At 45.9% G+C, this 23,136-nt stretch overlaps 1 protein-coding gene across 2 annotated transcripts in view; it reads right to left on the bottom strand.

Moving 5' to 3' along the window:
* Positions 1 to 22,646, bottom strand: part of runx1t1 (RUNX1 partner transcriptional co-repressor 1) — a 45,035-nt gene extending 22,389 nt beyond the window's left edge. For both annotated transcript variants that reach the window (XM_035529396.1, XM_035529397.1), the window contains exon 1: positions 22,200 to 22,646. In XM_035529396.1, the coding sequence (XP_035385289.1) occupies positions 22,200 to 22,227 (28 nt within the window). In that variant the 5' untranslated portion in view covers positions 22,228 to 22,646. The remainder of the gene's footprint in view (positions 1 to 22,199) is intronic.
* Positions 22,647 to 23,136: the final 490 nt, after the last annotated feature.

Raw genomic sequence — 23,136 nt, 5'->3', positions numbered from 1 at the left:
GTGAATAAAGAGAAATGGCGTGGCAGCGGTGTTGCTTGGGCCATCGGCATACCGGTTGAGGAGATATGGGTCCAGGCTGCCGGGAGAGACACAGATGCAGGTGATGGAAAGACGGGCTAGGGGCATGCCTGGAACATGGGAATCATCAGATAATTGGAATTCAGGCACTGTTTTGAGTAGCAGAAGCTCTGGGTGAAGTCAGGGGGAACTGGAGGCTTGCATTGGTATGCAAGCGTGCTCTCCCCCTCCAGAATACATTATGAACTTGCAGCACGGCTGTGCACCATGCAATCATCTCTGCCAGATGGAACAGTGCGCTGAGCATGGCCCATCAAACCCCTTCTGGTTGTCAGAGAAGATGTATGAATGCCCCCACTGTCCTGAAGCTCATTCCCCTCACTTATTCCCCTCACTCTCCCCACAGCAAGTTCTGTTCCCTTGCACCTCTGTCTTACTCCTTCGCCTCCCACCCCCACCCTGCTCTTTCTCTCATGTGCCCCCACTCTCCGGGCCCCTTCCACACCGTTCCCCAAGCACACGTGTTTCCTGATCGCTGTTTGGGCAACGCCAGGTGGTGTGCCAACTTTCTATTCCAGCCCATCAAATGACGTCAGGGCTGAGGGGACCTTCATCAGCCCACATTCGGTCAAGAATTACCGCCCCACCCACCAGCACAGCTCTAGGCCAACCTGGCCACTTTCATATTTAAAGAGCCCACATTCCTAACCTGCCTGGTTTTAGCTCGTTACCATAAGTGTGCTGTGATAGTGTTAGAAATGAGCCTGTCTTAAGCATACAAAAAATATTGGAATCTACCAACACGGACTGCTAAGGGATATGCTTAAGGCAGGAATACACACAGCAAATGTGACAATTAAGCTCTTTGTGGGAGTCTCTCTTGCGACATTGTATTAAAAAATTAATGGCAGCTGCCATTTGAGCGTGTTAAGCAGAATGCAGTAACAAACAGCAGCAGGAACTGCTCTGAGCTTCACTCTTGCTTACTGTCACAGCACATCCATGTGTTCTGATCGAGTACTCCAGCAGTACACCACTGTTGCTTTGTGTCAACATAAGTCTATTTTTACAAGACTCTGGCACTAGGAGATCACACTGGGTGGGAGCAAAAGCAGCACTGTGTATTTCCAAGCCTTAGCAGAATGTTATGCCGGCCTGCGCTGATGCCAGTGTTGGTGTGGCAGGTGTGGGCACCGCTGAGAGGGCACAGGTGGCACCCAGTGCAGGAGTGCAGGGCAGGGATAGCGGCGAGCCCTGTCTCCGCCATAAACACATACGCCCCAGAACCATCTGCTGAGATGCTTCAAAATAAAGACCTGCTTCTGAAAATAAAAAGAAAATGACCAATAAAACAGATGCAGTGTTTAAGAGCGGAAGTCTCTCGTTTTTTTACTTCTTCTTCTTCGTCTTCGAAATGGATTTATAGTAACGTCTGTTTTAACCATCTGTTGAAATAAGACCCGACTGGCTTAAAGCATAGAGGAAGAAAACAAGCATTGAGGAACAATAAAAGTGATTCACAGTCTCCGTTATGCATCTGTTGAAATCTCTGAGATTTGCGCTGTATCTTGTTGCCAGGCAAAAAGGGAAAAAAAAAATCTTTGCAAGTGTAAGACCTCACGGGGGAGCTTGGATAAATGAAAATAAGACTACATTTACTGTAATCTCCCTCCGCTATGCCTCATCTACAAACAGATAAATCATTGAAACGGGAACAAGATTTTGCAATTATACTACAAACAGCGCTGCAAATGCCAACATGTTTTGAACAAACAAAAATAATTATTTACTAACTTCTTATCTGAAGAGGCAGAATTAGAGCATTTGTCAATAAACGAGCTTTTATACCAAGATTAGTGCTTTCAAACGCTAATCTGAAACTCATCCAACTCTCAAGTCAATGACTCACTCAGCTTCCTGGCACCAGCAGATGCCAGCTGAAGACTGAGAGAGAGAGAGAGAGAGAGAGAGAGAGAGAGAGAGAGAGAGAGAGAGAGCGAGCGAGCGCGCACATGCAATGTGGTTTTGGACCCCAAGGACATCCATTAACAGAGTGAAGTCATATGTTTCTGGCAGAGGTGAGTACACTTGAGGAGTAACTTATTGTGATTAACCAAAACTTCACAAGGTCTTATAGTTCAGAAGAATCAAATGCAATTCAGAAGCAAATCAGATGCAAATCCTTTGACTCTGCTATAAGGACTTTAAGCAGTGGCTACATCCCTACTCTCCAAACCTGTTCTCAATTTCCAGGTGCTTCTCATGGTGTCACCAATATTAGATAGTATTGAAGAACAAAAAATACGCCAAATCAGTAGACAGATATTATGGGGTATATGTGTATGCAGGCAAACAAATTTCACATTGCTCTGCAGACCCAGGGAACCGTTATTTTGCTTTTTATCTCGCTCTCAGACAGCCCTGCAGCACTGTCCTGTCTCAAACCCCCCCGCCCCTCTCTCACTCTCTCTCTTTCTCTCTCTCTCTCTGTCTCTCTCTCGCTGCTGACTGATCTTCCACGGCTGTGGTGATAGTGCGTGGGCCTCACCAATCTCCTGGCAACAACTGCACTGCTCACGCGGCCTCTGATGTTAAGAGGAGTCAAGTCCACAGCTATAAATGCCAAATCAATTTTCGACAGACAATAAAGAGGCTCATGTTTTAAATCAGGGAAATGCTATTTTATTACACCCAAAAATCTGAGCTAATAATATATGGCTATGTTAACTGGAAACACATCTATGTGATAAAGGAAAAAGGGGGATAAAACGAGAGTGGAGAAGCACAACATGGGAGGCCAATGGGATGGCCTGGATGGCGAGACAGACAGAGAGAGACAGAGAGAGAAGGAGAGAGAGAGAGAGAGAGAGAGAGAGAGAGAGGAGAGAGAGAGAGAGAGAGACGAGAGAGAGAGAGAGGACCTGGCGGCAGGATGACGGTAGGTTTCTGCTGGGACCGCTGTCTGCAAGTGTTTTGAAAGTATCACATGACAGAGGCCATGTGTTAAAAATTAGACTGAGCTAAGTCCTGCTGCTCAGAAAAATATGTAGACAATTTATGAAACCACAGTCCAGGATGGAGATTTACTAAGTAGAACCAGATTAAAAAAAACAACTAACTCTACCCTCAATCACTGTGCACACATGAAAACCATCTCTCTCTCTCTCTCTCTCTCTCTCTCTCTCTCTCTCTCTCTCTCTCTCTCCTCTCTCTCTCTCTCTCTCACACACACTCTTTCACACTCTCATCTCCAGCCCTGGCACCATGAGATCCTAAAAAGTATCTGAGCCACATCTGGCAGGCCATGGTGGCAGGAGATGCTGATGCGTGACCTAATGTCAGAGCACTTCCACTGTGAGTGCTTTTGTGTATGGTGAGGAGGAGGTCAGTGACTAGTTGTTTGTTAATTGCTGTGAGTACAAGGGGCTGAGCACAGCTCTGGGGATATTATCACAGCCCTTTAATATCTGAATGCACTAAGGGACTGCTCAAGCTTGGGGAGGAAATGGCTTTATTTTCATGCGCTCTGCATCAGTAAAATCCAGCTCGGAGCTGGTCTGCTGCAATGGCAAGAACTTGGAAACTGCCCTTCATGGTGCAGTAGTAGGTAACTTACGGCTTCAGGAGGCCTGTGGACGGCAGCAGCATGGATAGGCCAATGTGGGAGGATGAGTCCAGACTGGACAAAGCTTCATAAAAGGGGGGGGGAGGGCTAAAGCATGAAGTTTTAGTGTGGCCCAAACTGACACACATAAATACACACACATTTATAATACGCGCACAAACACACATGCACAAATAATTCATACACAAACACACACATGTGGCACGCACACACAGAATGCCATGGAGCTTCCTATCTATCCTAATGTGATTCATTAAAACTCAACATATGCACAAACGTCTCTCGCTCAGCAAGCCGCAGCCCGCCAGCGGGAATATGCTCACAGTGGCTGCATGGGCGAACGCAGGAGGAGGATGGACTACGGGCGGTGCAGAGTGCGAAGGGAGCCTCTGAGAAAGCTCCAGTCCCTGCTACAGATGGACGGCATGGAGGCTTGGCATGGTGCCAGCGAGCGACACAGATTGCCCGTCGTGAGGCCTGGAGGAACAGTAGCTCCAGTGCAGCATGGCGTCCGAAATAGCCCCCATGTCAGCTCCCTCGAGTGGCTCTGACCTGGCACACGCTCCCACGCACAGCCTGCTTCCTCCAGACCCTTCCAGCACACATACACACACCACACACATGCACAACACACACGCTAGGACATACACAATACACAAGCACCCACTTGAGCTTCAGCTGAATACAAAAGCCATTCATACATATGTTATATAAATAAATGGCTTATTTAGAGTGCCTGCCGTCTAAAATAAGCACACATTCAGTCTATAATGCAACACCCAAAAGGATAAACAGACATGCATTTTTACACCACATATAAAGTCTTGAAACAGTACAGCCATTCACTGCATTGAACACACTTGTCACATGCAATGACAGTAGTCCCTGGAACCTTCTGAGATATATTAAGGGAAAATTAAAGACACAACTTATAAAATAGACAATTTTTTCTCTGGAATTATAAGAGAAAGAGAGAGAGGGAGAAGGAGAGAGGGAAGCAGAGAGGCTGAGGGAGGGAGAGAGAGAGAGAAAGAGAGAGAGAGAGAGGGTGAGTAGTCTGGCAGAGCCCCAGTGCCCATGGCACACAGGAGAGCAGCGCGGTGGGCAGTGCCAGGCAAGTCTGTCTCACAACACCATCTGTGAAGAGCAGAGAGCATGCAGCACTCAGCACTGCCTACAAGCCTCATACACACGCAACCTGCCAGCTGCCCTCTCTCTCTCTCTCTCTCTCTCTCGCTCTCTCTCTCTCTCTCTCTCTCTCTCTCTCTCTCACACACACTCTCTCTTATCCTCCTCCTTCTGTCTCTTCTGTTGGCTTTCTTGCTATTCCATTTTGCTCCTTCCAAATGCCTGTATTTTCTTCCTTCTCAGCTCACTGTCTTCCACTGTGGATGCTATCATTTTTCTCCAGTAGACACTCTGCCATAGCACATGGCTGAAGATGGACTTGGCCAGGAAGGTTAGGATAAGCCCTTAGAATAAAGATCCACAGATCCAGTTCATCTTCCAGTGCCCACTTCCACCAAACCTCTATCATCGTACAAACGCTATCAGCATGTTAGCTGTGCTGAAACAGTAGGCAAAGACAGGAATGAATGACTTCTGAAAGTCCTCCTCAGCACGTGAGAGGTCCTGGAGCTTCAGGAGTGGAGTACCGGTGAAAAGCACTCACCATTTCCCGCAAGCCCAGTATGGCCCACTCTGAGCCATCCCACCTCACCTGGCTCGCTTGCGTCTAAGGGCTCGGCCCAGGTATCCATGGTGATCTCTCTCCCTTTCTCTGTCTCTCCCTTGCTCTGCCAGACACACACAGGAGCAGAAGAGGAGGCGACTTGCTGCTCTGTGCTGAACAAGGGCACACTTGGCCACGGGGTCCTCGCACACATGCATGCAAGATGAGTCCTAAGGCTGAAACAATGACAGCTGGCGTGCGAGCATGCACTGACACGTATACACACACACACACACACACACACACACACATTCCCTGCCCCCTCTACCATCTCCTCCTGGTTGACTTGGGGCAGCCACACACTACTGAGCATGCCCAATAGATAAAAGGAGAAAAGAAAAAAAGAAGGAAAAAGAGGAAGAGATGAAGATGGAGGAGGAGAGAGAGAGAGAGAGAGAGAGAGAAAAGCAGTGCAAAATTGCGAAAAAGTGAGGAGCATTTAAGAAAGAAAAGGGACTGAAAAAGCTGACATGGGCAAATACAGAAATGGAAGGGTGTTTCTGAACAGAGGGAGAAAGAAATGGAGACGTGGCAGGATGGAGGAATGCTGAAGATATGTTGTGGATGTCAGGTGCTGATGCAAATGTATCAGATGGGACGGGGGCCTGCCAATCTCACCCACTCCGCATATTAGGTACAGTAGCACAAGATTCTGCTGCGACTTTACAAGAATCTGCTCCTGTTTATGCGCACTCAGCTCAAATGTCCACGACCACACCAAGATCAAACATCTGAGGCTTTGTACCTTTAAGGGCTAATCAAGTCAAAGATTAAAAATGACCTTTTGTATCAGATTTAAGATTTATTTATTTTAGAATGAGTATTGCAGTCAGTTAGTAACACAGTATATATGTCCAATATTGGCCAGTAAAAAAACATGACATGCTTGCTATCACCATTTGTAAGACCTAAGCTGTATCCTTCCTCTAAAAACTACAGCCCCATCCTCTGCAAGGCCCACCCCCTGTTTCCTCTCCCTCCTCGTTCTGTCAGACACAGATACAGCTGTGGCAGCAGGAGTCTCATTAAACAAAGAAAAAATCAATTTGGAGAGTCCTACAAAGGCATTCGTCTGCTGCCGCTGCTGGGTTTGAAGTCTCCAGAGTAGCACTTCCCTCCCCTTCGCTATCTCTCTCACACTCTCTCTCTCCTCTGTTCACCAGTCTCTCGCTCTCTCCCTCTCTCTCTCCCTCCTTCTCTCCCTCTTGCCCCCTCTCAGACTGTCATCACTACATGTGATTAACATATGTCTGAGCTTTCAGGCCCTGTCAGCTTGAAGGCATTTCACCCAGCCGCTTTAAACAGCAGATGAGGCTCCATGTTGAGAAAACACTAGACAGAGAAAGACAGGGTGTGAGAGAGAGAGAGAGAGAGAGAGAGAGAGAGAGAGAGAGAGAAAGAAAGAGAGAGATAGAGAGAGAGAGAGAGAGAGAGAGAGAGAGAGAGAGAGAGAGATAGAGAGAGAGAGAGAGAGAGAGAGAGCAAAAGAGAGGAAGTGAAGATGGTGGCTGGACAGATTTTTCCTCTCCATCTATTTAACAACATCTGCGCTATCTGTCTCCCTCTTCCTCTGTATGTCTGTCTGTCTGTCTGTCTGTCTGTCTGTCTCTCTTTTCCTTCAGCTTTTCATCCCAGCATCACTCCTGTTTCTCTCTCTCCCCTCCCCACCTTCCTTTTACTCTCCCTCTTTTTTATGCTGGTGAGTGAAGTACATTTGAGAATTACATAGTGCCAGTTGGAAAAAAAAGCACCAGCAGTGGTGATTTGTTAGACTGAATCATGCAACAATTTAATACATTAGAACAGCAGTGAGTGAACAGAAGGCAATTTCATGACCCTGATTACAGTTGATTTGTCCTTATAATACATGCTACAGTAAGACACTAAACCAATATCTGGGATAACTGAACTTTCAGACTAATCGCTGACAACATAACATCTGAAGTTCTCTAAATTAGTCATAAAAACATTACTGAACCATTTAACTCTGCTGAAAATATTCTCAGTTGCCTCACTTGCACTCTCACCTTGTGCCTTCAAACTTTAAAACAAAAATAGAAAGAAAGACAGTAAAACAAAAATCCAGAACCGAACTGTTTGAGTTAAAACCACACCATCTCAATTTACACTACACTTGGAAAAAATGAACAGTGCAGTACTGAAAATTTTTGCTTGATTGCATTAGAATGTCAAATATGTTAAACACTGTAATAAATCTAACAAAATCCCACCAGTGATGCAAACCTTTGCTGAGAAGCAAACAGCAGCTGAATAAGGCCAGGGCCATCATTTACCATGACAAAAGGATGACCTGTGGCGTGTGTCTCCTGGCATGAGAGTGTTCGGATATGATATGTGCTGAGCGTGCATGAGAAATTGTTCTGTCCACGAATGTTTCAAGTTTCAAGTTTCAAGTTTGGTTTATTTGTCACATACATAGTCATACACAGTACAACACGCAGTGAAATGGTGGATGTGTGAGCAGAGCTTACGCTTACACTCCTCAGCGCAGCACAAAGCCTGAGCTTTGCATGGCTCCACACTGCAGGGCCTTTTCTGAGCACGTCAGCCTGGTCCGTGATCTGGGCCTTGCCACCTTCTCGACACCCCGGAGCAGCAGAGAGCAGGCCTGTTTTCGGATCGCCTTGATAAACGCCCGCTTTAAGAGCCAGCAGTGTTAACAGGCTGAAAGGGTGAGGAGACAATGAGAGACAGTGGGAAAGCAGTGGGTTGAGGAGATCCCACAGGATGGCGGTGGGCTGTTTTAACTGGAAGGGGTGGCCCTTAACAGGCTGAATGGGACCTGCACTCCACTTTTGTGTTGAAGGCCTGACAATCTGAATGCCTGTGGCACTTGAACTAAGGAGCCAATGAGCTCTAGGTGAATGTGGTGGACTGTCGCCACCTCTCTCCGTCCCGATTCCTTGGGGTAGTGGGGGTCCCCAAGGAGCGGCCCTGTCCGGACTTCCCCCTCCCCGTGGAACTTCCCCAAAGCCTGGCCACAAGAAGGCACATTCACCCAACATATCCAGCACTGCTTGACCCGTGTCGGAGGGAGACGTGAGAGGGCCGCTGTCCTTTGTGGTCCGCCAGTGCAGAACAAAGGGACCGAATTGGTCCAGCTTTTCCCCGGCTGCCTCCTCGCCTTCATGCGGCACAAAGACCTGATTTTCCACCCAGCTGGAAGCTATTACAACTCTGTGACGAGCAAACCGCAAGCACAGTGGCCAGGGAACACAGCAGAGTGACTGGGGTGGAGGATGCTGGTCCTCTGTCTAAGGGAACCCCTAAAGAACACAAGCTTCTCTTAGGAAAGCGAGAATCACAGGTTCAGTTATGGCCTTGAAACAATCAGAGCAAAAAGGTACAGCAGTCTAAACAAAGGAAAAAGAGACCACTCCTTCTCTGTATTTGTTAATCATTCAACTATTTACTTAGCATTTAGTGGTGGCCATCTGTCATCAGTGTGTAGCTTTACTAGCCCATCATCCTTTACTCTGTATACCTCCCCTCCATGCTATACTGGGTGTGTGACTGTAAAAGCAAGATGACGATAGAAACTATGTCTGTGTATGTGTGTGAGTGCGTATGTATGTGTGTAAGTGTGTCTGTGCGAGTTTGTGTGTCCAGCTACCCAGCCATCTGTCCACTCTGTTTTGCCCAGGTCCCTGAGCAGGCTGTGTCTGAGGTCTGTTCCTCCTCTCTCATGCTCTGCAGCTTGGCTGCCTGGCCCCACGTTCCTGAACCCCCACTCCCAACCTCCTGTCACGTCAACCACACTGGCTCTAAAGAGCTCCGTCCCATCCGCAGCGGCTCCAGCTGCAGGAGTAGGCGCGAGCAGGCATGCTGGAGATGAAGCGTCCCTCCACTTCTGCTGATTCACAAAAGCCAATTATCTCATCAGTCATGAACCAGCTCTCTTGTTTGAACAGGAGCCAAGTTGTGCTGGAGAGTCTGCCGTGCCTGTGCCCGAGGTGGGCTGAAGAGCTAGCATCGCTCTCTCCGACGCAGAACACTGCGCATTCATCAAAACCTCTATGATGCTTGATACCATTCAATATTTTGTGTAATTTCACAGCAAGACAGTCAGGTAGATTCAGGAATCATCCTGTAAAATTTGATCACTAGGTGGCGCTAGTAGTACACACTGCACTGGAGAACCCTAATATGAACAACACGCATATATTCAAACAAACATGCTCATACTAACATGCGCACATGCACACAAATACAGTGTTTGTCACTGTAATTGTGTTAGACTAGAATAGTATACTCATATGGTGCAGCATACACACACAGCTCCACTTATCGGCACATCTACCCAAAGATATAACATAGCAACCAGAAATAATATACATACATATATGAAAGTAAGAAATATAAGGGAACTATAAAATTTCCCTCAATAATTAATTTCTTTTTTCTCAATGATGATAAGTGCACTGTCACTGTCATACGCTGGCTGAACAAAAGGAAAGAAGGAGTCGATAAGGGTGCAGCATCTCATCAATCTGTTATTCTCTAATATTTTGTCATTGCTGATGACAAAATGAAAACAGGAGGACTCTGTCAGTAGAGCTGCCTGTGCTGACCGGGGGGTTGAGGGGAGAAAGAGTCCAACAGGAACCAGTCGTTCCTGGCCCTGCCCTGCTCCACACAATGGCCTGGAGAATAGAAGGAACCGTGCTGTGGGCAGAGATAGGCCGCTGTCAGGAACCAGCGCGCGCAGGGGCCCGCCTCGCTGGGGCAGGATGTCGCAGCCATGGGACCGCATGGCCCCCCGATATCCCCCGTTCACACACTCTCACCTCCGGACCAGCCGGGATGTTTTGATGCTCAGGTAATTAAAGTCGGAAGTCCCGGGAGCAGCAGAGCTGGCGGCCTGACCTCCGCTGTCTTGCCAGAGAGCCTGTCCCCTCTATCTACCTTCCGCAAGCCCTGCCTGGGGCATCGGTGAGCCGCCACCCAGACTCTGCGCTCTGGCACTCGTTTCTCCCTGATGAGGAAGGCCTGGTTCAGGCAAGACTCGTTGTGTGCTGACAAGGTCTCCTCCATGGTATTCTGCTCACCATACAGAGCACTGACACACTTCTGTCCCAAGCTGGAGCGCAGAGCACCAATACCCTCAGACCACGTGATGGAGTCTAGAGCACCCATATGCTCACATCATATGCTGAAGTCTACAACACCAATACCCTCCTGCCCCTCCTGCCCCTCCTGCCCCTCCTGCCCCTCCTGCTCCATGCTGGAGCCCTGCTTTGCCATGAGCCTTCAGGTTAACACTGCCTATGGGAAAAATGAGTAGCACCTGTAAGCCTACAACATTTGCAGAAGGGCTGGCATCAGCTCTCCTTTCGCTGAAGAGGGGGAGAGATGAGGGCTCAGGGCAGGCTGGTCCACTGACCCCAGTGTCCTGGGGCAGTGGCTGTCAATGCTGATGCACCTCATCACTTTGGCCGCCCTGACCATGTTTGCTGTTGCCGAGACAGCATGCACTGTGGCTATATAATGAGGTGAGCAACACCACAACTTCCTGCAGGAACGATAGTTTACAGCAGCACCCGACATGCATGTGCAATGTGCTAAATAAAGTTACTAACTCTACTGGAGACAAAGACAAAGTGACAGAGACAGAGACTGTGCAAGAGACAGAGAAATAGAGAGAGAGAGAGAGAGAGTTTAGAGATGCATGAAAAGAGGTGAAGACAGAGAAATGCGTCACCATTAATAAAATATGGCAGCAGGTGCAGGGATGGTAAAGTTATGTTCTGATTCACCTGAATCACAATCACCTCATATCTGACACGTGAAAATAAAACACTGTCTCCCAGCATATGCATGCCATTAGCATCCCTTGGCCACAGCTACAACAGTCTCATAGCCCCTAAATCAAAGCCAAAGACAACACAGTGGCTGATGGAGGCAAGCTGGAGTTGGGTGGGGTGGGGTTGGGGGGGGATGGAAATCAAAGGGGGGGTAAGTCACTATTTGGATTTTAGGATTTCAATATCTTCACAATATCTTCATAGTTTCAGCTCTACATGGGCAAAGGAACCTGGGCCTGCAAGACCCCTCACCCAGACCCAAGATAAAAAGCAAAGAAATTTGGAATTTCAGTATATTACACTTGCGCATGCGCACACACACACACACACACACACACAGAGGCTCTTCCTACCACAGCCACGCTGGGTAGGGAGTGTCTCACTGAGAGGCTATGCATCTCCTGTCTGTGATTCCACATTAAGGCGATGTTAATTCTGCATGAGGGGAAAGAGGGCCACACCCTGCTCAGGGTTACGCAGCACATATGCAGCTCACATGGGTTCCTATTCTTCAGACTGCAGAGACCCAAAATAAAAACAAACACACATGCACTCTACGAACTCCATCTGCTTTCGTTCTGATTTACTGAACACACTGACAAAGAAAGGAGAAAGCCTGGTGCAAACCAATGCTTTTCTATGACTGAAATATGAAATTTGACATTCACAGATCCTAAAAAAAATGACAAAAGCCTAAAATAAATGCTGCTGTTTAACCACCAACCTGTACCACCTAGATATGAGTGGATTCTGTAATACTTGTAGTTACAACTAACACTATATGACTGACTTCGGAAACTCCAGTACACCAAATACTCATAGATAGAAAACAGAAGATATGTACCCATTGACAATATTTCATTACACACAACATAATGTGGACCTACAACAATGTCCTTGAAAGTTGAAATTACAGGAAGGAGTCTTTCCAGGAAGGAGTCTTAAAAATACATTAGAGTACTGAATACGGGTACACAACCACAATCTCATCCACTCAGTGGAATTAGCCCACACATCTAAACATGAGAAGAAACCCACACACAGCTAAACCATGATCTCCTGGGAGCCCTGTGACCTGGCCCCTACTGCTCCTGCTCACTCTGCTGCTTCTTGCTTCTGTATTGCTGTGTCTCCTGGCAGACGGGCTCTGTGTCTGTTCAATAGCTCTTTTGGTGTCTGTAGCAGAGACTTTCTCTCTCTCTCTCACTCTCTCTCTCTCTCTCTCTCTCTCTCTCTCTCTCTCTCTCTCTAACTCTCCCTGTCACTGAACTACTCTCCTGCTCTCTCCTCCAGTTGGCACCTCTTCCTGTGCTTTCCTGTGCCATATCCAGACCAGTCCTGGTGGGTGCTGATACAGCCCTCGCCATCAATCTCCAGCCCAGGACAGGGGCAGATACATGAAGGCCCTGGCCACCTACATGATCCCTTCCATCCTTTCTATCCCCACACCTCCTCCCTGCCTCTCACACTTTACACATGCTTTATGGAATCTTTCTGATCATTAAACTCCTCCCCTATGACACTTTTTACCAAATTCTGTCTCAGACTCGGCAGTGACCAGTCAGCTCCACATACACATGCCCCCCACCACTCATCCACATTTCACATGCCGTCATGTGACTCCATAGAGATTGATGCCCAGCTCCGTCAGCGCTGATGGAGGCCTGTCCAGTAATCACCCTAACCCGTGTGTGTCTCACACGGGGGCTGTCATCTGCTCACCTGCTCTGCTCCTCATCCACCCTAATCCACTCTGCAGCTTCACTCTATTTCCATCTCATCATGTGTGAGGGTATATTCCCTGAGGTCCTCCAGCTCTGTCACATAAGAACCCCTTCCTTATTCATGGCAGAGAGGCACTCTCCTCCGCCCACCACCCCACCCCCAAACCACCCATCACCCAGAATGCCGATAAATAATTGAAAACAAGTGCATGGATTTGCCAGACTGTAAGCTCCCTTTCATATGTTAATTACACACAAACAGTTGTTTTGAATAAAGGCATTCTTGTGTCTCCCCTCCTCTCCTGGTCCCCAAATCCTACAGGGAAAGGAATATGGTGCCAACTACAGATAAACCAAACTCTACAGTAATAGCTCTAATCCATCAAACACACACACACACACACAGAGAGAGAGAGAGAGAGAGATAGAGAGAGAGAGAGAGAGAGAGAGAGAGAGAGAGAGAGAGAGAGAGAGAGAGAGATAGACTGGTGAATACCTAAAGCTCTCAGCTGAGGCAAGAGACCTTTTTAGGGCCTTTTTCATGTTTGGTACTGTGTAGCAGACAAGACCATGCAGGAGTCAGAGGGATCGTAATAAGCGTGCCTCCAGGACTTCTCTTCAGTCTCTAACCAGCCACTGACTTTTCCGCCCATGCCATCATTAAGAGTAAAAGCCTGAGGCAGCGTGGGCCAAGTATATTCGTCACTTTAGTGACGGGCACCCCAGGAGGCCCCGGCAGGAAGGGAAGTGGGCGTTACCGACACGTGCCGTCTCCCTCCTCCAGGTGACACACAAGGCTGGCGCTTTGTTTGCCCCACGCGTCATGTGCCTTGAGTCGTCCTCTCCGAACACTGATGTGTGGCTGTGGCAGAGTTAATGACTAATGAGCACTTCCAAAACTGGATCTTGCATTGCTCGCAAGTGCTGTATGGCAAATTTGGAAGGTGATGCCTAATAAAATATCAGGCAGAGTTGGCACTGGCACATAGACACAGCCTAACATGTGGGGACAAGGAGCAGGCTGGTGGCACAGGGAGGAGGAGTGAAAGAAAGCGAAACAAAATGAAACGGTTCAATTTCCACATACAAAATTGCAGCTGCATCATTATATTCTACCCCTGTGCAGATGCAAATTATTATGTGGACAATTTAATACTGCCAAAGAGGAAAGATCAGATTAAGATCATATCTATGCAATGCTGCCAAAGTGTGTGCATGTTCCTCAGCCTTGGAGAAGGGAGCAGGTCAAAACAGACGCATTCTCTCATTTGCCAAATGAGGGTGGCTTGGACTTAAGCAGATGCCCCCCCCCCCCCCGGCCCCTTCACTCTGCTGCACCCCCCTCGTTCTGTTGCCCCCTTTACTCTTCTCTCCCCCCTTCACTTTGCTGCCCCACTCTCCTTTACTCTTCTGCCCCCCTTCACTCTGCTATCTCTCCTTCACTCTGCCTCTCTCTTTCTCTCTCTCTGTTTAAAAGTAGAGTAGTTTTTAGTGGATAAGCTGTTGTTACACTTGTATACCCCTGAATACCCTGAGAACCAGTAATTTCTCTGGTCTCTATTAAGACCAGACCAAAAAAAAATAAAAATAAAAATCTTTACAAGTATGGAAAAAAATTAAGTAAAAGAGAAGAAAAACACAAGCACAGACACAAACTCACTCTCTTCCCAAAAGGTTATTATATTTGGTGAATGGAGTATGGAGTAATAGCAAGCATATGTGGAGATCAGTGCTCAGAGCGGTAGTCAAGGCTAAGCTAATAGCAATAGCAGAGCTTGTCCTATAAAGAATACTTGTTACTGAAGTATAGCTCACAAAACCAGATGTTGATAAAGACACATAAAGACAGATGGCAAAGCAATTACTGGCAAGCAGAAAACGCCCTGAAACAACTTAAAACATTTCTGACCTTATAAGGCAGAATGGATTTATACGCTCTGCCATTTGATTGCTTCACAAGATCCCGTCCACATTGGAAGTATGGTCTTAATCTCAACTCCGCCGCACTGCTCACCACAATCTGTACTTATTTAAACACTGGCACTGGAGTGTATTTTCAGAGGAATAAATCAGAGAGGGAGCACAAGGGCATGAAATAACATTCGGTGCAAATCCATGCAGCAGGCGTCCGGAGTTCATCCATACCTTCCTCATCTCTTCGCATGGAAATGTGCTGGTCAGCAATTTTTTCTATGAGCACACTGCTTTGCAGAATGTGTGGAAACTCTGCTGAAACAAAACTATAGTGAAACAGCTCATTACAAGCAGTTATACTATCTTTTACAATTTTTTTATTGCCCTTATTCCAGACAACTTCTAAATGTGTACTTGGGAGTACAATGGCAGTACAACTAAAAGGTGTCTCTTTACTAAGACACAACACCTTTCCTATCGCACACAGCCCTTAGAGAGATGCACTTGGCCTGTGGGGTAGGTCTATGTTTTGGTATTTGGGATGGTCTGTGAGTCTCTCTGCAGCCAGACCCTCAGACCTTTAGTGGCCATGTCACACACATAAAAGGTCACTGATACACTAACCCCGTGTTGATCGATATGGGTATGGATCACTGTTCTCTGCACACTCCTCTCGAAGCCCTAATGATCCTCTACTCTACCTGAAAGCCACCACTCAGACTTTCCTAGTGCTGTACCTTTACAGTGATCTTATGATGGGAGCTCTACAGCGTCTTTCCTCAATAGCACTGCACTTAATAGCACTGAAAGCGTCAAAGGTGGAGGAGGCCAAGGAGAACCTTTGCCCACTGGCTTCAAGGAAATTAAAAAAAAAAAAAAAAAGCTGACAAAAACTGGCTGTTTGCTCCCATTGGCAGGGGCTCATATGTTGCTCTTACCGGAAGCCTCGACCACTCGAGAATGATTCCAAGCAGGGGAATTCCTTCCCAGCAAACATAAAAAAAGACACATGCACAACCATAAACAGGATTCAAGTCGTGCTTTCTATGAAGTTTCCAGGCAGGTGTCTGAGGGCAAGCACTCAAGATCTCTCTTCATTTACTTAAGCATCTTTACCAAACCACCTTGGACGCACTGCTTCTGGTTTTGTCCACCAGCATGGTGCTCCCAAGAACAAAGCAAGACTGAGATAGAATTTCGCAGGTAACAGCGCATCACCACCAGCAGCTCTTCTCAACGGCTGCTGTGTTAAAGCAATATCTACAGTCATGGAGTGCTGGTGATAACACAGGGAGATAATTCCAAATAATTCCCCACAATTCTCTATTTATTTCATACACTTCTAATGCACCAGGGGTCCCGCTCCATTCAACATCAAGCTGCAACAACCGTTTAACAAAATTAACCCACAGTGAAAAGGAGAGATTCATCACCACCCAGCCTATCCCCACCCTACCTGCCCCTCCCTCTTCTGCCTCCCCCTCACATCTTCCTGGCCTCTGCCACTTCAGCCCTGCTTTCAGGATCAGCTCTGCGGAAAAATAATTGACAGTGGGCACTCATCTCCCAGGCACCTGCTGATCGTTTGGCAACAACACAATCTTCCTGCGAGCTTCCATAGTCCTATTGTCCCACCACAGTGTCTGTGACGCTACCCGCCAACTCCAGGAAGATGGTGCAGCACCCCCAGTCTATTACAGAGGGAAATGTGCTATTTGAAATAACCGCTATACACAGTTTATTGGGATGCTATTCAATAGCAGGTTTAATTCTGTAGTAGAGTAAGAACTCTCAGTGGGGTATTTAATACATGGTATAATGCATACAGAACATAAATCTCAATGTGCTGGGCACCACGCTGTTTGCCTTTTATCTGGAGCCAGAAAGTGATGAGGACAATTCTATCCATTCATCTTCTCTCTCTGGCTCTCTCTCCTCTTTCCTCCCTTTCTCCCTCCCTTTTCTCAGGAGCTGTAATTGACTGAATATGTCAATATGTGAAGTGAAATCGTGGGGGCCTACTGTCTCTGCTTATCGATCCTCAGTTCCTGAAGGAGTCGAGCCTCGGGCCTCTAAACAAATCTTAATTACAGTCCTCTTTACTGGACCACAGAGGCCGCCCTTTTCATAAAATACATATCAAAATCCATACATCAAATTTAACACGCAAGAACAGCCCATATATCAGAGATTAGGAGCTGCACAATTCAGCCAAACACACCATGTGAAACACACTGGCATGGACTTACTGAAAAAATATTCATTATATCTATGTACTATATAGTGTAATTACATGCTAGTATAGTTTTGAAGGCAATTAATGCACCTAGTAGCCAGTAAGTGCATACAAGTGAGATGTACTATTTCTGTCACCTCCTCTGCAGTTTGACTGCAGTTCTCACTGCCCCTCGCACAAGAATAAAAAGAAAAATAATTTTTTATGAAGGAGTTTTATGGACATCCAGCAAGAGGTTTAGTCCATCCCTCAGGAATCATCACCTCATAAAGAAAAGGAGAAGAAAAACCCTAATCAAGCCATTACACCAGCTGCATTCTCCATCCATCAACCTTTACGAAGATATGCCAAAGCATAATTCCCATCATCTGCCATTCTCACCTTGTCTCTGACTCCAAGCTGCCCTGGATGCACAGACAAAACCCAATTACAGATAACAATGTGCTAATCTCTGTTCCCAGGGAGAGAGGAGATGAACCTGGAGTGAGCTGGAACAGTCATGTGGCTGCCACGCGCTCCAGACACAGCTCTGAGACATCCCTTTCTAACCCACTCCACCATCCTCATTCTCAAATGCAGCTCCCCCCCCCCCCCCCCCCCGGCCTGCATGGCCATGCACAACCGCACACATGTGCCCTGCCATCCTAACACCTTCACCACCCTGCATCTTTTACCCTTTTACAGCTAATCTTTAAATGTAAATCCTGTGACAGGAAAATAGAGGAGGCACGAGATAGCAGGTTACATCTTCACTCCTGCACTGCTATCACGTTCTGCATCACTGAAAAGCACCTATTCAATAAGATTAGCTTCTGGCAGAGTGCACGGCGACACACCATGGCTTTGTATTCATTAAACACACATCCCAAGCTTATCTAGAATAAAAAAGGGGACTTGTCAGGATGGCACATTGTGTGTGTGTCTGAGGGGAAGGCAATGTGCATTAGGGCGATTACAATATCAGCCTGGTCCAGATGGAGGCAGGAAAATAAACAGGGAAAGAGAGAGAGAAAGAGAGAGAGAGGGAAAGAGAGAGCAGAGGGGGGAGGAGGGAGGTGGTTTTAGTATGTGTGTGACTGTGTGAGAGCAAATGTGTATATTATGTATGGATGTGAGTGAAAATGTGTGTGTGTGTGTGTGTGTGTGTGTGTGTGTGTGTGTGTGTGTGTTGTGTGTGCGTGTGTGTGTGTGTGTGTGTGTGCGTGCGCGCGTGCGCGTGTGCTGGGTTAAGAAAGATGGAGGGAAAGAGACATTAATTGGTAAATGAGCATTGGATTAACAGGAGAGGAAGATAAAGTGTGTGTGTGTGTGTGTGTGTGTGTGTGTGTGTGTGTGTGAGAGAGAGAGAGAGAGAGAGAGAGAGAGAGAGAGAGAGAGAGAGAGAGAGAGAGAGAGAGAGAGAGAGAAAGAGAGACACAGACATAGAGACAGAGAGCAAGAGCAGGCAGCCCAGCCACCTGTCAGCTGGAGCAGTGGGCTGTTTGGTTAACCCTGGACCAAACTGCTCCTCACTGCCTCACAGCCTGCAGCCCCTCAGCTCCATAGAAGTTTGAAGTTCTCACACACAGAGCTAGGAACTGTATTTGCTCTGAAATTTACACCTATTATTTCTCAACAAATTCTTAGATTCACTAAACACAGCTTTTTATACAAAAAATTACATTATATTGTACAGTTATTGCAATGTGTTATATTACCTCAGTTCTTTTAAAATTCTGTTTTCACACTATGTCATTCACTCCTCTCACCTGATACATCACCCTTGATAAAATTATATAACCAGAGCACAAAATTCTTCTTAGTGATAAATTTGTATCCCATCAATGTCTCTCATCGATCTGAAACATAGGTTCTAGGAGATGGCGTCCACATCAATAATTCATCGTCTGCCCTCTGCAGTAACCAATGTTGAAGCCCTCACAAAAAGAGGGCTTTATCCCCATTCACAAAAACCTCTCCCCGGCTTCTCTTCCAGCCGTGGGTCGAGTGTGTCAGCAAGTCTGAGAGCAGTGCTCAATGAATATAAAGAGCTTCATACATGACAAAGCGCTAAAGAAGAGGGGTGGGGGGGGGGGGGGGGGGGGGTGAAAATAGTGGTGTGGGGTTCTTTTACTGCATACTGTTTCTGACCTGGGTTCTCTAAGAATATGCAGGGTGAACATGGTTATTATTTAAAACAATGGATGGAGACGTTTTTCCTTTTCAATTGAAATTGCGGCGTAATCTCGCTATTCGTAGTCTGAACGTACAGACTGCTTTCACGGTCATGGGCCTTTAAAACATTTCTCAGGGCCACAACTGCAGTAAATGTAAAATTTAGCAATGAGCAGTACAGCTGCATATTTTCACAGTCAGAGTGGACAAAGAAAAACAGGCAAGCAGAATCAACTTGCTAAGTGCTGATGTAACATGATGGAAATATCAGATAGTTTATATTAGGGGTTAACGATTATGTGACATCACTAATGAAGTGAATGCCATACTGCATTGATAAGATATCTGGCTTTTGGCCACAGTGTCTGCAGTTCCTCATTTAAAATGCACTGTAATTACTCAACAACAAATGTTTTCTGGAATGCATATCAGGTGAATGAAAACCATCTTTTTTCATTTGTATAACAGTTATTATTTTCTCTCATGTAAATGCACCACAAAAAACAAACAGACAAAAAAACATATCACTGCAGGTCATCAGAATGTTTTCTACATGACACCAAAAAGCATTTCATGAAGTGCCCCAATCTTATCACTGAGTCAATAACAACTAATGAGAAAATAAAGAGCTACTTTACTAGACACAGCTGTGCAGTAGTAAAATGGGTAGTCCTACTGCCACATTAGCATTGCCGGGCCATTATTAGGAGGTGCGGGCAGGGAGCATGGCTAGGTCAACACTGATGTGTTACACTCACATGGAGCTGGAAGAAATGGAGGAGAGGGTAACAGGTGTGGGACAGGCAGGCTAGTGGCTGTACAGATGGCCACAGCCAGAGAATGATGCTGTCCTACTCCAGCCTGGCCTGGTGCTGTTTAAACAGCCTCATGGCCACATGGAAAACACACGCACGCACGCACGCACACACAAACACACACACACACAGTACACTTACAATTTACTGAATATGCACCAACAGCCACCCTGCCTTATGTTTGACTTTAATTAAAGCTGATCTTCACCTCTGCTCACAAAGAGAGCTGCACAGTGAAAGGTGGACAACAGACTACAGTGATGCAAGGACCTGTTCAGTGTGAACCGATTGATGAAAATGATGGATGGACAAAGTGTGTCACCATGTCTAGCAGTGTCAGATCTATATGGCACAATATACACTTCTGGAGGCATACCAATAACTCTCTATGACAAATTATATGTATTCTAAAGTAGGCTATTTATGTCACACACTTATCAATGTAGATCCAGTTGTATTGCTGACCCAAGAAAATTAGTTAAAAACAAAACGACATTTACAGTTTGCATTTAAAGACTCGTGGATTTTCCATGGAAATTCCTCCATGATCCAAACCGTGAGAACGAATATAAAGAGGAGCCATAAGCAGCTTGCACCGAATGCCAGAGATATTTTTGTCGGATTAAAAGATACGCTGATTGCCACAGAGACCAAGTTCCCACGAAAAATAAAAATCGATCCTTTAATTTCAAGCAGCCAAACCATGTCATACTTAAATTTCCATCATTTCCATCTTCACTTAATCGTCCCTTTAGAGTCACGTGAGGATTTGGCGCTGACAAAGTAGCAGAGGGAACAAACAAACAAACAAACAAATAAACAAACATCATGATGGACTGTGAAGATGCGTTTGTCAGTGGTGACGGGTAAGAGCTTCTTCAAATGCAAAGTCCCGAAACGCTATCCTTTCCACCCAACTCTGGAGAGTCCAAGAGCAGGGCGCGCATGGTTTGCTGTATTAAGTGCGCAAGCATGCCTTTCTCCTAACGTTTACCTCCACTGGGTAAAAGGGATAAAATCATATGTGACAGATCGTCCATGTAAAAAAAAAAGGAGCTAGCACACTAACCAGCAATATTCTGCATGCTTATTAGGGTCTCTTAAGGTCATGCTTCTTCTCCGCTATTGGGAGAATAAGTTAATATTTCTGGCATTCACGCTCAACAACTGATAGGTATTGTTAATTTAAAAGGCACCTGACTTTTATTATTATGAACTCCGATTGCAACTTAAACAGGATAATTGTATGTCAAGTTAACATACCCTTACAGGAGGAGCAGAATGCACTTTTAGGGGGACTTCCTTACAGTTTAAAAAGCTACAGTCACACCTGCGTTAGATTAGCCAGACTCAGTGATTTCGCCTTGGTTAACTAATATTTATATTGAACTACGGAGAATTACGGAGATTATGATTAGATTTCACTGGACAAAAGCCCTAAATGTGGCATTTGCCATTTCTATTGCACTGATGTTCACACCACTTTGCATGTAACACTTTTGAGTTCATTTTAGTATTTAATATTAGTACTACACATATATAATATACTAGTATACTGTATCCTACTATACATAAAAACTTTTTAAAAATTCTATGTTCTTCTACGATTTGCAGATAAATAAATTTAAACCAATAGATTTTATAAAATTTGGTGCACATAATTTACATGAGAAGACGAGCAACAGCGTAGACTTTTTAAATAATTGCCGTTTTATGTAACTGCCCTGCCTTCTAATTCAAACATAATTGCAGACGAATACGTTTCAGAAATTCTGTGATGAGTTAATGTACTATTGCGCATACAAGTGAGTAACACTGCATTTCTGTAGCGTTTGACGTTAACGTATGACGTTTTCTAACTAGCACTGAAAATTCAAGAACATTAATTTAAATAGGAAAACAGAGCGGACTCTACAGCTATACAGTGGGAAACACTTAGTTAAGGATATGATGCACCCTCCGTTAGGAAATCAGGCTACTAGCCGATCCAGTAAATTAGGTAACGTGCTTCTATGATTTAATAACATTACCTGTACTTTATTCAGAAATCTATAATTAAAAACAACTAAAATGAATAAACGTTAACTCAATATTAAAGCAGATGGTTATACATCAAAATAGTAAAGCAAACGGTTATAAATCAAAATGCTACTTACACTGAAAAGAAGCAGAAATTCCCACCATGCGTTACGGTATTACGAGGGCAAAATTAATTCCCGGTCTTCGACTCAAGTCGAAACGTTAGGTTTAAGAAATGTTTCTCAGTCCTCTCAGTTTATCTCCAAGACGACCGAACTGTCCATCAAACTCCAGTGCACTAGGGCAGCGACGCACCGCTCCAGAAATTCTTCACTCAGTTAAGGGCAGTGTGGTTGCAAAGGAAGTCCAGCGCGGACACTGACAAGAGGATGCTCGTGTGCCAGTCCTTCAATTTAACCTTCTTTATATTGTCCTTGCGAGTTCTCACTAAAGGTATAGAATATTTGTCCTGGATGTAACAGTGGTAAGATTTACAGATCGTCAGAAATAGTAATCAAATTGTGAATATCACATTCGAGTCTCTCTGTCCGTCGCCGTTGGTTTGAGGAGCGCTGGTATTTTGACTCTAGTCGGCAAGCTTCGGGAAACCCAGGTGCAGAGTGGGTGGGACCGATTCAGTGGGAGGTGACTGAGATAACAGGCATGTCTGTCTTGGCAGGGGCCAATACAGTGAATACTAACAGCGAGTAGAATCACGTTTTTTGGTGGTGAACGAGGTTGCCTACTATAACGAGTTTAGGCGAGTGCTTGTTGAGCGTGATGAACGCTGGTCTGTGGTCGTTTGTCAGGGAGTGCATGTGAATACTCTTATTCTCTCTCGCTCTCGCTCCCTCGATCGCTCGCTCGCACGCACGCACGCACGCACACACGCACACACACTAGCCTGCAATAACTCAAGGCACTTTCCCTTACCATCTGGATCTCATCTCGGCCTGCCTAGCCAGGGAAAGCAGAAGCTTCGTTTACAGCCTGATGATAACAGCCTCTTTCACACAGACGCTTGAAGTTAATGCATCGCAGACTCACTCTCAATCTCTCTCTTAACCCTAACTT

Source organism: Electrophorus electricus, chromosome 8, assembly GCF_013358815.1.
Source record: "Electrophorus electricus isolate fEleEle1 chromosome 8, fEleEle1.pri, whole genome shotgun sequence".
NCBI lineage: Eukaryota > Metazoa > Chordata > Actinopteri > Gymnotiformes > Gymnotidae > Electrophorus > Electrophorus electricus.
Note: the sequence above shows the minus strand (reverse complement) of the source record. Positions and strands in the feature narration are given on the sequence as shown.